The 13,070-nt window shown below is 43.0% G+C and overlaps 1 protein-coding gene across 5 annotated transcripts in view; it reads left to right on the forward strand.

Annotated features, from left to right (window-relative positions):
* The window catches only part of SZT2 (SZT2 subunit of KICSTOR complex), an 81,136-nt gene that overhangs the window by 26,750 nt on the left and 41,316 nt on the right, over positions 1-13,070 (forward strand). For all 5 annotated transcript variants that reach the window (XM_020783215.3, XM_020783217.3, XM_020783216.3 and 2 more), the window contains exons 26-38: positions 1,648-1,852; positions 2,071-2,183; positions 2,548-2,776; positions 5,661-5,811; positions 5,904-5,996; positions 6,139-6,220; positions 9,598-9,876; positions 10,083-10,218; positions 10,325-10,441; positions 10,524-10,587; positions 11,240-11,425; positions 11,643-11,936; positions 12,088-12,271. In XM_020783215.3, coding sequence (XP_020638874.3) covers positions 1,648-1,852; positions 2,071-2,183; positions 2,548-2,776; positions 5,661-5,811; positions 5,904-5,996; positions 6,139-6,220; positions 9,598-9,876; positions 10,083-10,218; positions 10,325-10,441; positions 10,524-10,587; positions 11,240-11,425; positions 11,643-11,936; positions 12,088-12,271 — 2,133 coding nt within the window. The remainder of the gene's footprint in view (positions 1-1,647; positions 1,853-2,070; positions 2,184-2,547; positions 2,777-5,660; positions 5,812-5,903; positions 5,997-6,138; positions 6,221-9,597; positions 9,877-10,082; positions 10,219-10,324; positions 10,442-10,523; positions 10,588-11,239; positions 11,426-11,642; positions 11,937-12,087; positions 12,272-13,070) is intronic.

Raw genomic sequence — 13,070 nt, forward strand, 5'->3', positions numbered from 1 at the left:
AGGTTTGGCTTGACATTTAGTCCAGTCATGTCCGACTCTAGGGCGCGGTGCTCATCCCTGTCTCCAAGCCGTAGAGCCAGCATTTGTCCATAGACAGTTTCCGTGGTCACATGGCCAGCGTGACTAGACACGGAATGCTGTTACCTTCCCACCGAGGTGTTCCCTATTTATCTACTTGCATTTTTACATGCTTTCGAACTGCTAGGTTGGCAGGAGCTGGGACAAGCGACGGGAGCACACTCCATCACCTGGATTCAATCTTACGACTGCTGGTCTTCCGACCTTGAAGCACAGAGGCTTCTGCGGTTTAACCCTCAGTGCCACCACGTCCCCTTCATACACATCTAAACACATACTAAATGTACTTGTGTTATTTTAGTGGGATTTTTTTAGTCTTGTCAGAGCTGGGGGCACAGGCTGGACCTTGTGATATTCCTTAGGTCCATATAAAGTGGAACTTATCTATAGAATGTCATCTTCTTTGTCCATGCCAGAAACAATCCAGTGGTGCCTCCAGAGTAGGAGGATCAACCAGAGGGAGTTGTTTCCCAAGAGATGCCCAAGTATGTCCATGGTCCTCATCATCTTTTGGGAGGCTCTTTCCATGTCCCCTGTAAAACTTAGGAAGTTTCCCTTTACCCAATTGAATCATTGGTTCATCTAGCTCAGTACTGCTGAAAATACATAGAGTTCTCAGGATATGTGTCTGTTGCACAACAGATGTTCTTCTTCGTGGCCTCTGTGAATGCACACATATGGGTATTGTCTGCGCCTGCACTGACTCTCTCGGAAGAACTAGTCAGTATTAAAAACAATGTTGATTTTTTTTAAATAGCTAAATTTTAAAAAACGGAGTGTTCCCTAGACACTTATCACTTTAAACCCTGCCTGATAAGGAAGGATGTTGGTCCCCTCCCTCTCGTCCTTCCATCCTCAGGCAATTGGGCTCCTAGGGGAGCACATTCCAAAGGAAATATCCTCAGGTTTTACAGCAGCAAGGTGATTTAAGACATGTATTTATGTATGAGGCTTGGCAGTTGTCACATCTTGTTCCATCACATGGCAGCTGGGTTGGTAGATTTTTCCACCAGTGCACTCCTCACCAGACATTAATGGCAAGACACTTGTATTCTAGCAGAAAGGTGCTGTGGCACTTTTTCTCTCCTCCTTAGATTCATCTGCTTCTGTTCTTCCTTGTCATTGTGCACACCAAACTCACTGGATGCCTTTTCACATCAAACAGAGAAAAGAAAGCCATATGTTTAACTTTGAAGGTTTTCTCTGGTTTGGTGTGCAGTGGTTTCCAATTCTTTATGTAACTCAGGGATCTTAGGTCCTGTTTAAGATAGTGTCCTCACTGATGTTTTATCTACTGTCCTCCAGCCAATATGACCATTTGGGGACTTGGGTGTTTTGTTATTTTAATTATGCTTCTCAGATTGTCTTCTGTCCCTGCTTTGTCAGGGGACTGAGCTTTGGACAGATCTTCCTATACATGTATGTTGCCATTTCATAATGGCAGAGACAATGAAAGATCCACTGCAGATCTTTGGGGCAGAAGGTGTTTGAAAACTACAGATAATGTAATTTTCTTCTCATTTGCCCTATCGGAGCATCCTGATTTTCCAAGCTATTTCTTCTCTGCAGAAATTGGTCAGGATGCAGGAGATCCAAAAGCTACACCAAAAAGAGAAGGGCGCATCTCCTTCAGCCGCCAGGCATCTCAGCCAGAGCTGGGTGAGAGCTCCCGAATCCGCTGTCCTGTTTTTGTCTACAGCTGCTCTTTGGAGCTGCTGCGGGAGCAGATGATCAATCCCAGACCAGTTAAGCCTCTTCGAGATATCTTTTTCAGGTGAGGTGCAGTCCTAGCATATCTTGGCAGTATCTACCGAGCAAACCTTGGGCTTTGAGACTGTCTCCTTGTTTCAGGAGTGCAGGCTTTCACTGTTGAGTCTCCCAAACCGGAGTGGCATGCTGTATCTGGGGTTAGGAGCAGGCTAAATAGGAGGAATTTCAGCCTTGCTGTAAGTGGGCACCTTGTTATGCTGTTGGGTGCTTCTTTTTTTCCAGGAGCCAGTCTGTGGAGCGCCCCACCAGTGCTCCCTGGCTAGATTCCAAACACAAGGAATTGGTGAGTTACTGCACCTTGCTTCAAGAGCATTCCCACCAGTGCTATGTGAAAGGTAAGGAGCAGAAATATGCTGCTAGGAGGGAGGAATGGAAAAGACAAGCATTACACATACTTCCTCTGTTACTGCCCTGAGCTTGACTTTTTTTCTTGAAGACCAGGAGAGGGGTATACTGTTTGTCCAGTGGCTGTGGGAAAGGTGCATCCCTCACAGTTACACAGCTTGATTTTATGGCAAAGTGAGGGTTGGGCAGGGCTTATTTATTCTATCTCGCCTTTCTCCCTGAAAGGACCCAAAGTGAACCCAAGAAATCTTGGGTGCTTTCTTGTGTAAGTGTATTATTCACACTGCTTACTGTGCCCATCTTAGGTGCATTTAAACAGCCACCTGATGTGTATCCTTTCCTCGTTCTCTTTAGGGCTGTTCCGCAGCTTACAACAGGGTCATGACGTCACTGCCTTTGATATTCTCACTGCCGTGGATTACTGTGAGGAACTTCTGCAAGAGATAGACATCACTAGCTTCCTTCTTACGCTGTGCAATCATGTGCGCTCCTTTTGTGACCGTCACCAACACCAGCTCACCAGCTTGGAGGGAGAAGCACCACGAGAATCTCAGACACGGGGGGTGCTAGCCTCTGTTTCCAGGTGATGTGGCTGTTCCTATATAGAGGGAACAGAATTTGAAAAGAAAAGTAGCCCTGTGATGTTCTGGCAGTATTAGTAGTACAATCTACATGAATTTTCTCTCCTCCTGCTGGATGTAGCAGATTTTTGCCTAACTTAACGGGTGACTTTGCTCTGTATCATCTCTTTCAAGTTGTTGCATGGCCAAATTGATATATAACACTATACCATGATTTAGCAGTATGCACAAAGTGAAATATAGCCTGTGTGAAGCCATGTGAAAGGCACAGGCCTCCTTTTCCTCTTCTATAGATTGAAGCGAGGAACAAATCAAATTTTAGTTTTGCTTTAGCAGACTCTTGGTTTATTCTTAGGCGTGAAGGAGGAATCATGATTAAAAATAAATTCTTGTCCGCTGCTAAACGAGCTAGCAACATTCTCTACATTATTTGGGTCATTTGGTCAAATGACTTCCTCTCAGATCACAGTGCCTGGTGTGCATGTAGTGGGAATACAGGAATCTGTTAAAACAAAACTGCTTTAGTCCTGCTTCTGGTTATATGAGAGGAAACATGGGGAATGTGCGAGCTAGGAGTTTTATAGAGGCAAATGTACATAGTGCTAAACACTTCGTGTTACAGTTATGTATGACTTTTGAGTAGCTAATATGATTTGATGCAAAAAATGAAGGTTTTTTTTCTTAAATTAGGGTTGAGAAAGGGAAATGGTTTTGTATGTTACATGTTATGGCTGACTGTATATCTTTGCCACAACAAAAAATGATGAAAAAATGGAGAAATACAGGAAGGTTCTCTCATTTCTGATAGTAGATTGGAAGCTGCTAGATCTCTTACCTAAAGAAGACGAAGACAGAAAAGAGATCAGAGGAGAGCCAAAGTTTCTGATCTTATACTCATGGGAAGAACAGTTCAGACTTACACAAATGAAGAAAAGTGCCTATGCTGTACTGCACAACTTTCACCTTTCCACTTTGTTGGAGGGTGGACTTGAAGGTTAATTTGAGTTGTAAAATGAAATTTTGCCATCTGCATCCCAGTACTGAAACCAACTTCCAGTTTGAGATTGTAGACAAGGCTGGTTATTTCCCATGCATCGACCTTCCTGAGGTACATAGCAGTTCTCTTGAGGCAGGTGTAGTGTACCTGTGTTTAGTGGCTTGTGCTCTGCTCTTCTAACTCATGGGCATTAACAGCTGATGTAGCAAGGCGTGCAACTGTAAGAGTGAAGATATTTGTAACCAAGGGCTACCTAATTCCTGCTACTTGTGAGTGCTGGGCTTCCAGTCGTAGGGAAGTAGGAACTTGAAGTAACTTTACACTATGATCATGTCTGTGCATGCACCTGTCCTGGTCCTGAAGAAGCAGCCGAAAAAGATAATATGGCGCACTTGTCTGGCTGCAGGTACAGTCCCATATCCGAGTACAACAAGCGAGCCTTGCACTCTTTCTGAAGTGTCCCGTGGCTTGAGCTCTGAATTGTTGCAAGTATGCTGTGGCACCAGTGAGACTGGAAAAGAGGAAAGGATGGGTGTAAGAATCAGTGAGGAAAAGTAAAAAAATGGACCATGTTGATTTGGAGAAAATCTGAACAAAAATGTTCTCGCAGAACTCTTCAAAACTATGAATAGGATGGACACAAAGTCTGTGCTTTTTGAAGAAAGAAGCAGAGCAAGTAAAGAATGAAATGTTGCTTCTAACACACAGGAATAATTCAACTGTAAAGTGGAATCAATTACCAAGGAGGTTTTGTTTTGTGGTTTGGATTTGTTTTCCATTTTTTACATGTCATTGTTAAAGTTCTACATAATCAACATATTTGTGCAATTGCAACAACTGTAATGACTACATTAAAATGTAATGAATGTAAGATTAGATTTTTTAGAAATTTCTGAATTTTAAATCAGATACAACAAATTACTTTCCTTCACTATTCACTTTGAACACTTCACCTCATAATCTTTCTTTTGTCTCCATTTGACCAAATCAATAAATGCACATTGGTCTGTAATGATAGGATTTATCCACTGATCCTCTTCCTAATCACTTCATGGTAGATAAGTTCTTTTAAAAATCAATTGACTAAACCTCTAACAAATCAGTCTTAGAAAGGTTCATTATAACATTAGGTTGAGCATTTTTAAGATACTGTCCAGCTGTAAATGTTATAATACATTTCTCTGGAAAGTGTTACTTAAAGCAGCAGTCCCCAAATATTTTGGGACTGTGGGCTGGTTGGGGGGTGCGGTCCCCGTGCGTGGGGGGCGTGTCGTGCTTGGGGAGGGGCATGTCACACTCCCGGAAGGGCATTGTGCACCTGTCCCCACCCGTGAGCGTGACACGCCCACCAGGGGGCGGAGATCAGTCTCTGCCGCCCAGTTCTGGCAAGCCCACAGACTGGCACCAGGCCACAGACCAGGGGTTGGGGACCCCTGACTTAAAGCATTGAGGGAGCAGTTCAGACCTTGAAAGAATGATTGAAACACTCATGCTGCTGAAACAAAACCAAGAACTTCAGGTCTTGTCTGACTGTTCACCCTCACTTGGCCTGAGGAGAGCTGATTAAAACATAGTATTTTGTGCTCTTATATTCTTTATCAGAATGGACTATATAGCTTCTGTAACATGGCTGTGTGATCAAAGGCCTTGATTTCTGTGGGACTCTGTTCATGGACCCACAGCCCACAAACACCAAGTTTCAACAAAAGCAGAGCTCACAGTGTCTGTATCTGGGCCTTAAATCATTTAGAAAAGGGGGTTTAAAAGGAATGATTAGTTGCTGACTGCAAAAATAGTGCTGTAGGAGTGCTGTAGGAGTGAATGACTGACTATGGGGCTATGAAGATACTTGAAAGTGACTTGATTCTTTTTGAACCTCTATTGTCTAGCACAGAGACGGAGGATTTTAGTGAGCCAGATTCCCAGATCTCTGCCTGTCCTTCCCAAGAGCCCAGCCAGCGTTGCTGTCCAGAGTTCCCTCTTTCGCTCTTATATAGCCAACCTTGCCAAGAGCATCCTGACTTGAACAGGATCATCCAGGTAAGGGGGAAACTTCATTTGGGGTTGGTTAAGCATCATAGCTCTTCTGATCAAAGTAGGCTATCTTAGCCATTTCTTTCTTTCTCTTCTAGGATAAGTTCTTGGAGATTGGCAGCTTATATTTTAAGCCAGTGCCATCGAATCCTCATTATTTTTTCTATTGTCCTTCTTCTGCAAAAAAAGAGGTAAGACAATATGCTTCCATATTTGCCTTCCTGCCCTATTAGATCCCCTTGTGGGAGCTGGAGGCCATTAAAGACAAATGTGGGAGGATGCAGTACCGAGGCTTTGCGTGTGTTGTGTGAGCTATTGCTTGTTGCTGTTCAGGAAGAAGCCTCGCAGGATGAGGTGGATAGGAAAGGCAGTGAAGACCTGGAGAGCTCAGAAACTGATCTGGCAGCTGATGAAGGTAAGGAGACCTTTTTACAGTACTGTGAATTGCTATAGCAACTAAATGCATGCAACCCTCTGTATAATTTAGTGATACAGGATTTTTTTAAATCCGTGGAAGACGTAGAAAAGTTAAATGCATTTGTTTAAGAGTTCTTCAGTGGTATTACTGTTTTGTCTGAGCTCAGCAGATTTAGGTAGAGCAGATCTGGGCAAAGTGCGCTCCTGTCTGGGTTGAAACGTTTCTGTACTCATCCAAGTAGCTTCTTCAGTCTGAGGAGAGTTGGGATCAGGGATTTCCTACCAACTCTCCTCAGACTGAAGAAGCTACTTGGATGAGTAGTGAAAGATTTCAACCTAACAAGAAATACATCCAGTTGCCATGACTCAGCTTCCAGATTTGTAAACCTAATCTGAAGCAGATTTTGGTAAAAGGGTAGTACAACAGATGGTTCCTAAGTAACTTTCAGCCACCTTCCCAGTTATATTAGACTGCTGGAGTTTGGGTAAATCACACTTTTTCTGGCTGGTTACTTCGTGTGGATTGAGAATGGTGCACTGAATATTTGTCGTGAGGGGACATTCTGGTCTGCAATGAAGGAGACATCCTGACCCACCCATGCAGTGGTTGATACATTCTTTGGCATTATTTGTCTTATGAGTGACCTGGGCACAATCCTGCAGCAGGAGATTCGGGTTTTTTTCTTGAAGCTCTATTTTTTTCTTGTGCTTGTTAGTTGAAGAACTAGGAAGGAGCTGAGCATATGTATTAGATATGCAAAACTTTTCTTCTTAGTTAACCCCTGCCATTCCTGGGCAGAAAAGGATGTCTGGATGTCTCTTTCCTCTGAGACCAAAATTGGCCTTCATAGTGAGTGTCTAATGTACGATTTCCAGATACTGTTTGACTCAGACTGTCATCATTCCTAACTGTAGATTACCTATTTGGGGCTGGTGGGAGTTGGTTTTCAAAATCTGGAGAACCATAAGATGTCTACTCCACTTTTAGGTCGAAATTACACTTGGATTTTGGAATTTGGATTGAAAAAAACTTCCTGTTGTCTATAGTTGAGGATTTGTAAGACCTTTTGTCGGCAGCAGAGTTGCTGAAGCTTGACATTAGAGTAACTGTACCGTTAGCAGTCGTAGGATAGCCAAAGCACACCTCAGGCCCTCTTTTGTAAAGAAACATGCCTGTTCCAAAGGGACATTCTAACCAGTCTTTCTTTATAAGTACAGTACTGTAACTGTTTAAAATCTGAAAGGAGTTTCCAGTGTTGTGTTATTGGCATCTGGTGTGTGCTGTATGACTCTGTCTTGCTTCTCTATATTTATATTTCTCTCATTTGTTTACATTTCCTTTCAACTGTCAACAATCCAGATTTGCTGGTAGAGCAAATTGTTACCTCATGTAATACACCTTGTTAAATTTCTTTGAGAGTTTACATTCCTTTTGCTGTACATACATTTCACTACTCTAGGAGTTTTATGGCCTAGAAATTTTTCCTCTCCATTGTTTACATTGTCTTGTTTGTTTACATGTCCACACTCAAGTGTTAGCTTGTTAGGAAAGAAGCAATGATATTTTTACTTTTACCTAGCTTTCAGACTTGGATGGACAACTGGCTGATTGTTTTGCAGTGACCTTTAGGATACCGCTGTTCAAACCTTGTTTTTCAAACCACAATGCGTATTTTCAGGTTTGCTTTTCAACACACCTCTAATTATTTTAGCCCTCTAAACATACAAAACATTAAACCTTGTCATCCCCCCACAGCTGAGAGTGGGGATGTCCTGCTTGTGGAGCTCCTCTTTTCTTCAATAGTCCAGCAGTTGACCTCTGGTCATACTTCATCTGTCTGTGATGTCTTGCAGCATTGCTTGCAGAACTTGTGTGGCTCAGTTCAGTATTCTTATTCTGCATACATTTGCTTGGGTCTGGATCCCTCTTCTGACAAAGTTCTGCCCATGTTGCTTATTGCTCTCTAACATGAAAAGAAATGGTGAGCGAGCTAAAAAAAAAACCCCAAAATGCTCCTCTTTTTTTGTTCTGTAGACAAGAGGAAAATGCATTATGATTAGGCTATTAAGAATGTTTTCTTGCTATTGCTGGCATTTTAGTAGCATAGGTAAGGTTTTCAAAATTTAGAAAATATCAAGATGCAAAAATGCACACGTTCAAAAGGTGTTGAATGCAACAGGCTCCTTCAAAAATATCTAGAAAATAAATTGGTGAGGAAAAGGAAATGTTGACATGCGATGACATTAAAATTTCCTTAACTTCTGGAAGCTTGTCAGATAGTTTCAACTTAGAACAGTTGCTCTACTGACCGAATTACTCATGTGGATGTTATCTGAAGTTATTGAGAGCATCTGTCTGTACCCAGTTCATTTATCTCCTTGAAAAAGTTTTTTTTGGACTTAATCAAAATGAAGAAAATTATTAATATCAAGGCATCTTCTTCCCATTTTTAGAAAAAGGGAAATTTACATACTACATGTATAATGTGCTGAATATTAATTAAATTGGCCTCTTGAGGTCTATCTGCTTTAGTGCCTAGTGTGCTTTTCAGAAGGTGCAAAGAAATGGCTTGGGAACAGTGTGGAGATATGAAGGGCTGCTCTTCCTCCTGCCATTTTGATGTCCCATAATTTTTTGGGGGGGTCTTCCTGCTAAAATATGGAACAGAGTTCTTTCCTCCCCAAAGATCCCATCCCTGGTAATGAATGCTAAGCTGAATTTGCAGTAAAATCCAGTCCAGTTACATAGAACACCGATCAGCCAGCTATTTGACCGATGTTTATTCAAATAACTAAGTAATCTTTGGTCTTTATGGCTTTATTAATATGACTATAATTCATAGTTACAGCTATACATTTCTGAGATAAGAATGATCAAGCAGACTTTCATGTGCCAGTTGTGAAAACACACTGATAAAAAAAACCTTTCCTTGAAGTGATATTAAAAAAAATTGTGCTTATTCTACAAGATGCCTTAGCTTTGAGGGGCTTATGTTAAATAAAGCAGCATGTGCTTTCTGTTTTATTATGTATTGGTACATGATTTCTTAAACAGACTCCAGGCATTGCAGTAGTGCAAGTCATTTGTGTACCTACCCATCTGTCTATCTGTTTATTGATTTTTTTTTTTAAACCACCTTTCCTCCGGTAAGCTCAAGCCCCTTCAACATGTCTCTCCTTCTCACCACATTTATCTGTTACTGTCTGTCTGGGGGTACCTCTTACAATATACCAAGCCAATCTCTCTTGCCATTTAGCGGTTTATTTTATTTAGCCTCATCATGCTAAACTTTTCTAAGAGGCTTGATACACCATAGTTTTTTTTCTGCATTTCATTTTTTTTTAAAATTTGGCCTATGAATTCTTCATATGTAGGGAATGCATCTGCTGGTGGCATCGTCACTGAGAGTGACCCGGAACTGGAGGTTGAATATCGGGACCCCCTCGACCATGAACCTCTAGAAGCAGACTCAGTTTCAGACTCCAACACTGTGAACCAGGATGAAGACTCCTTCAGTGTGTTGGGAGATTCTCTGGCAGAACAGGAGCTGCTGGAGCAAGAAATGCCACCCCTCTTTATGCACTTGACCTGCTCCATAAAGCTGCGTGGCCAGCACAATTCCAAGCCTGTTCGCACACTGCCCACCTGCCTAGGTGAATGGAATTAAATGAACCTGTGCCTTGACGTGGGGGTAGTACAGCAAGGGTACAAAGACTGCTGGGAACTGCAAGACTGAAAATGCCCCAGGAAGGTGGGTGGGCTGGAGGGGTCATGTGGCAAAGGCTCACCCTCCTCCTTTGACATGTGGCAAAAGGGCATAGCATTCTCTTCCCTCAGTAATGTCTGTCCCTTCTTCTAGGAGAGGTGCTGGGCTCTGTTGAAAGCTTCAGGACATTGCACAGCATCGATCTATCGGAGCTCTGTGTGACCCTTGATGTTTTTGTTCTGACCCTTCCCCTGGAAATTGAAATGGTGAATGATTTGCATCACAATCGGTAAGGTCCTAGGATTTGCACTGAGTTGTGGGTGAGGACACTGTGTGCAGAAACGTTTGGCTAGAACTGAAGAAAGCCTAGTGACTCTTCCCTCTCTTTCCCACAGGTACACCTCTGAGAGCAGCATCTCCTTCACCCGTTCCCCAGGGCGGCCCTCCTCTTTCCGCTCTGATGAGGAACTTATGCACACTTTGGACAGGCTGCCATCAACTATGGATGATGGGTATGGATCCTCTATATTATGTTTTTGCTGGAGTGCACAGGTAGTATGCCGCTGTGTCTAATAATTGGCTTCTCTTTTCAAGGCACCCAGCACTCTCCAACCTTCCTGGATTACATAGGCAGGCTGTTGAAGCTATAATGACAGAGGTGAGTCCTTCTGCCCCTTTGAACTGGGCCGTTCTAAACTTAAGAGAGTACAGTGGTACCTCACTAGACGACGACTCCACTAAACGATGAATTTGCATAATACTGATGTTTTGCGATCGCTATAGTGATTCGCAAAACAGTGATTTCAGTGGGCAATTTTCGCTGGACGTTGATTTGGTCTGTGCTTCGCGGACCATTTGTTCGCAAGACAACGATTTCTACAGCTGATCGTTGGCTTTGCAAAATGGCTGCCCTGTGTTTTCCGAACCCATGCTTCGCAGGACAGCTATTTTTACAGCTGATCAGCGCTCTCAAAATGGCTTCCCTATGGGAGATCTTCACTGGACGACGATGCATTTTCCCCACTGGCACACATTAAACAGGTTTCAGTGCATTCCAATGGGGAACCTGTTTTCGCTAGACTATGATTTCGCTGAACAGTGATTTCCATGGAACAAATTATCATCGTCATGCGGGGCACCATTGTATGCTTCTTGCTTTCACTCTCTCTTTTTTCTTACCCCACCATCCTGGAGTGTAACTTAACTAGGGGCAAGCTTGGTAATGAAGTAACAGCTAACAGCAGACCCACATTAGGGTCTGTGCTGGGGCTTATGATTTAGACCTTGCTATGTTGCCTTTACCACCTCAGATCCGTTGGCTCTTGGATGATGAGATTGTGTCAGCATTGCGCCACTCACGACCGATTGTGGCTGACACTTTGAGCCGAGTGGCTAACCACGTCTACAGTTCTCAAGGCCGCCAAAGCTGTTGCTGTGAGGCTGTCCCTTTGCAGTTTGTGTTTGGACCTGAGATATCACTGGAAAAGTTTCGTGAGGTAAGTGGGTCTCTGTCTTTCACCTTTCCTTTTTCTTTTAAAAAACCTGACCTATTGTCCACAGCTTTTAGATCTTTCGCTTCTAGGCCTTCAACAACATTTCCTTCAAATAGACCTATCCTTCAAAATATGTCTTCCTTTACCTCTGTAAATTATATTCCCATAGAGCTGTCTTGTGCTTGCTCCCTGTCACTGAGACTTCACTGTTCTGTTGCAGGAATTCCAGAGAATGACCCTACCCGGCTATGTACTTAATGCTGAAGGGAACGATTTCTACTTTGTTTCTGTTAGCCGCTTGCATGCCCTAGTAGGCGGACCCAGTCCTTCAGTAACGCTGGAAAGCACCATGACAGGAGGCAGGTGTGAAAGCAACTGCAAAACTGAAGGTTCTTTGTCCCATTCTACTCCGCCTGAGGAGGTTCATGGTCCCTGGACATGGCCAACAAGTGAAACCAAAACTGGGCTGGAGACTGGAGAACTTCCTGGCATAAGTAGCCATGTACATGATGAGGTAAATAGCAATGTACATGGTGGCATCTGTCTTAGATTAATGGCTGTTTGTTCAGTATTGGACTGCAGTGTCAAAGGTGTTTGTGCATTACCCCAAATTGTCTTATGGTTTCATTGGAAGTGAGATCTAACAAGTTTTTACTGTGATATAGGGGTCAGATGAAGTTCAACGACTAGATCAAGCCAGTACTTTGAAGCGTGACTCCCTGGATGAGGAGCTTTCAACCCAGCCACAACCATTGCCTTATTCCTCAGATAAATGGAGCAGTGAGAAATCTCCCTCTGCAACGCCATCTCTAGCAAGTTTGACAGACTCTTTGACCCCAGGCAGGGAAGGTGAGGAGCTGTCTCCAACTAAATGTAGAGAATAAGGGCCAGTTGATAAAAAGTGGTGTATAATTCGGCATATGGCAGTCTTTCTCAACCTTCTTTAAATGTTAAAAATGCACTTCGATCATCCTTAACCATTGGCTATGTTACCTGAGTATTATAGGGACAGTTTAGGAAAGACTGCTTTAAACTTGCCCTAGGTTGCTTAATATCACCATGGAGGCTTAGCAGGGTTTTATATTTTCTTGAGACATATCTGGGAGGAGTGCTTCAGATGCAAGCTGAGGAGAGATTATCTGGTATCTGTTGCATATTGTGTTCCATATTCAGGAAAGCATCTTCTTTCCAAGGACTTCTGTCCTGATGCCTTTTCCATGTTGGTCCATTTTTGAACAAGTACAGTGTACCTCGCTAGACGACAACTCTGCTGTACGACAAAATTGCATGATGATGACTTTTTGCGATTGTTATAGTGATTTGCAAAACAGTCATTCCTATGGGGGAATTTCGCTGGACGTCGATTAGGTCTGTGCTTCGCGGACCGTTTATTCGCAAGACGACAAATTTTTTGACGATTGTTGGCTTCCTAATGTGGCTGCCCTGTGTTTTCCGGACCCATGCTTTGCAGGGCAGCCATTTTAACAGCCGATTGGTGCTCGCAAAATGGCTTCCCTATCGGCGATCTTCGCTGGACAACGAGGTATTTTCCCCATTGTAACACATTAAACGGGTTTCAATGCATTCCAATGGGGAAAGGCTTTTCGCATGACGACGATTTTGCTTAACAGTGATTTTCCTGGAACAG

The sequence above is a fragment of the Pogona vitticeps genome, chromosome 4 (assembly GCF_051106095.1).
Source record: "Pogona vitticeps strain Pit_001003342236 chromosome 4, PviZW2.1, whole genome shotgun sequence".
Lineage (NCBI taxonomy): Eukaryota > Metazoa > Chordata > Lepidosauria > Squamata > Agamidae > Pogona > Pogona vitticeps.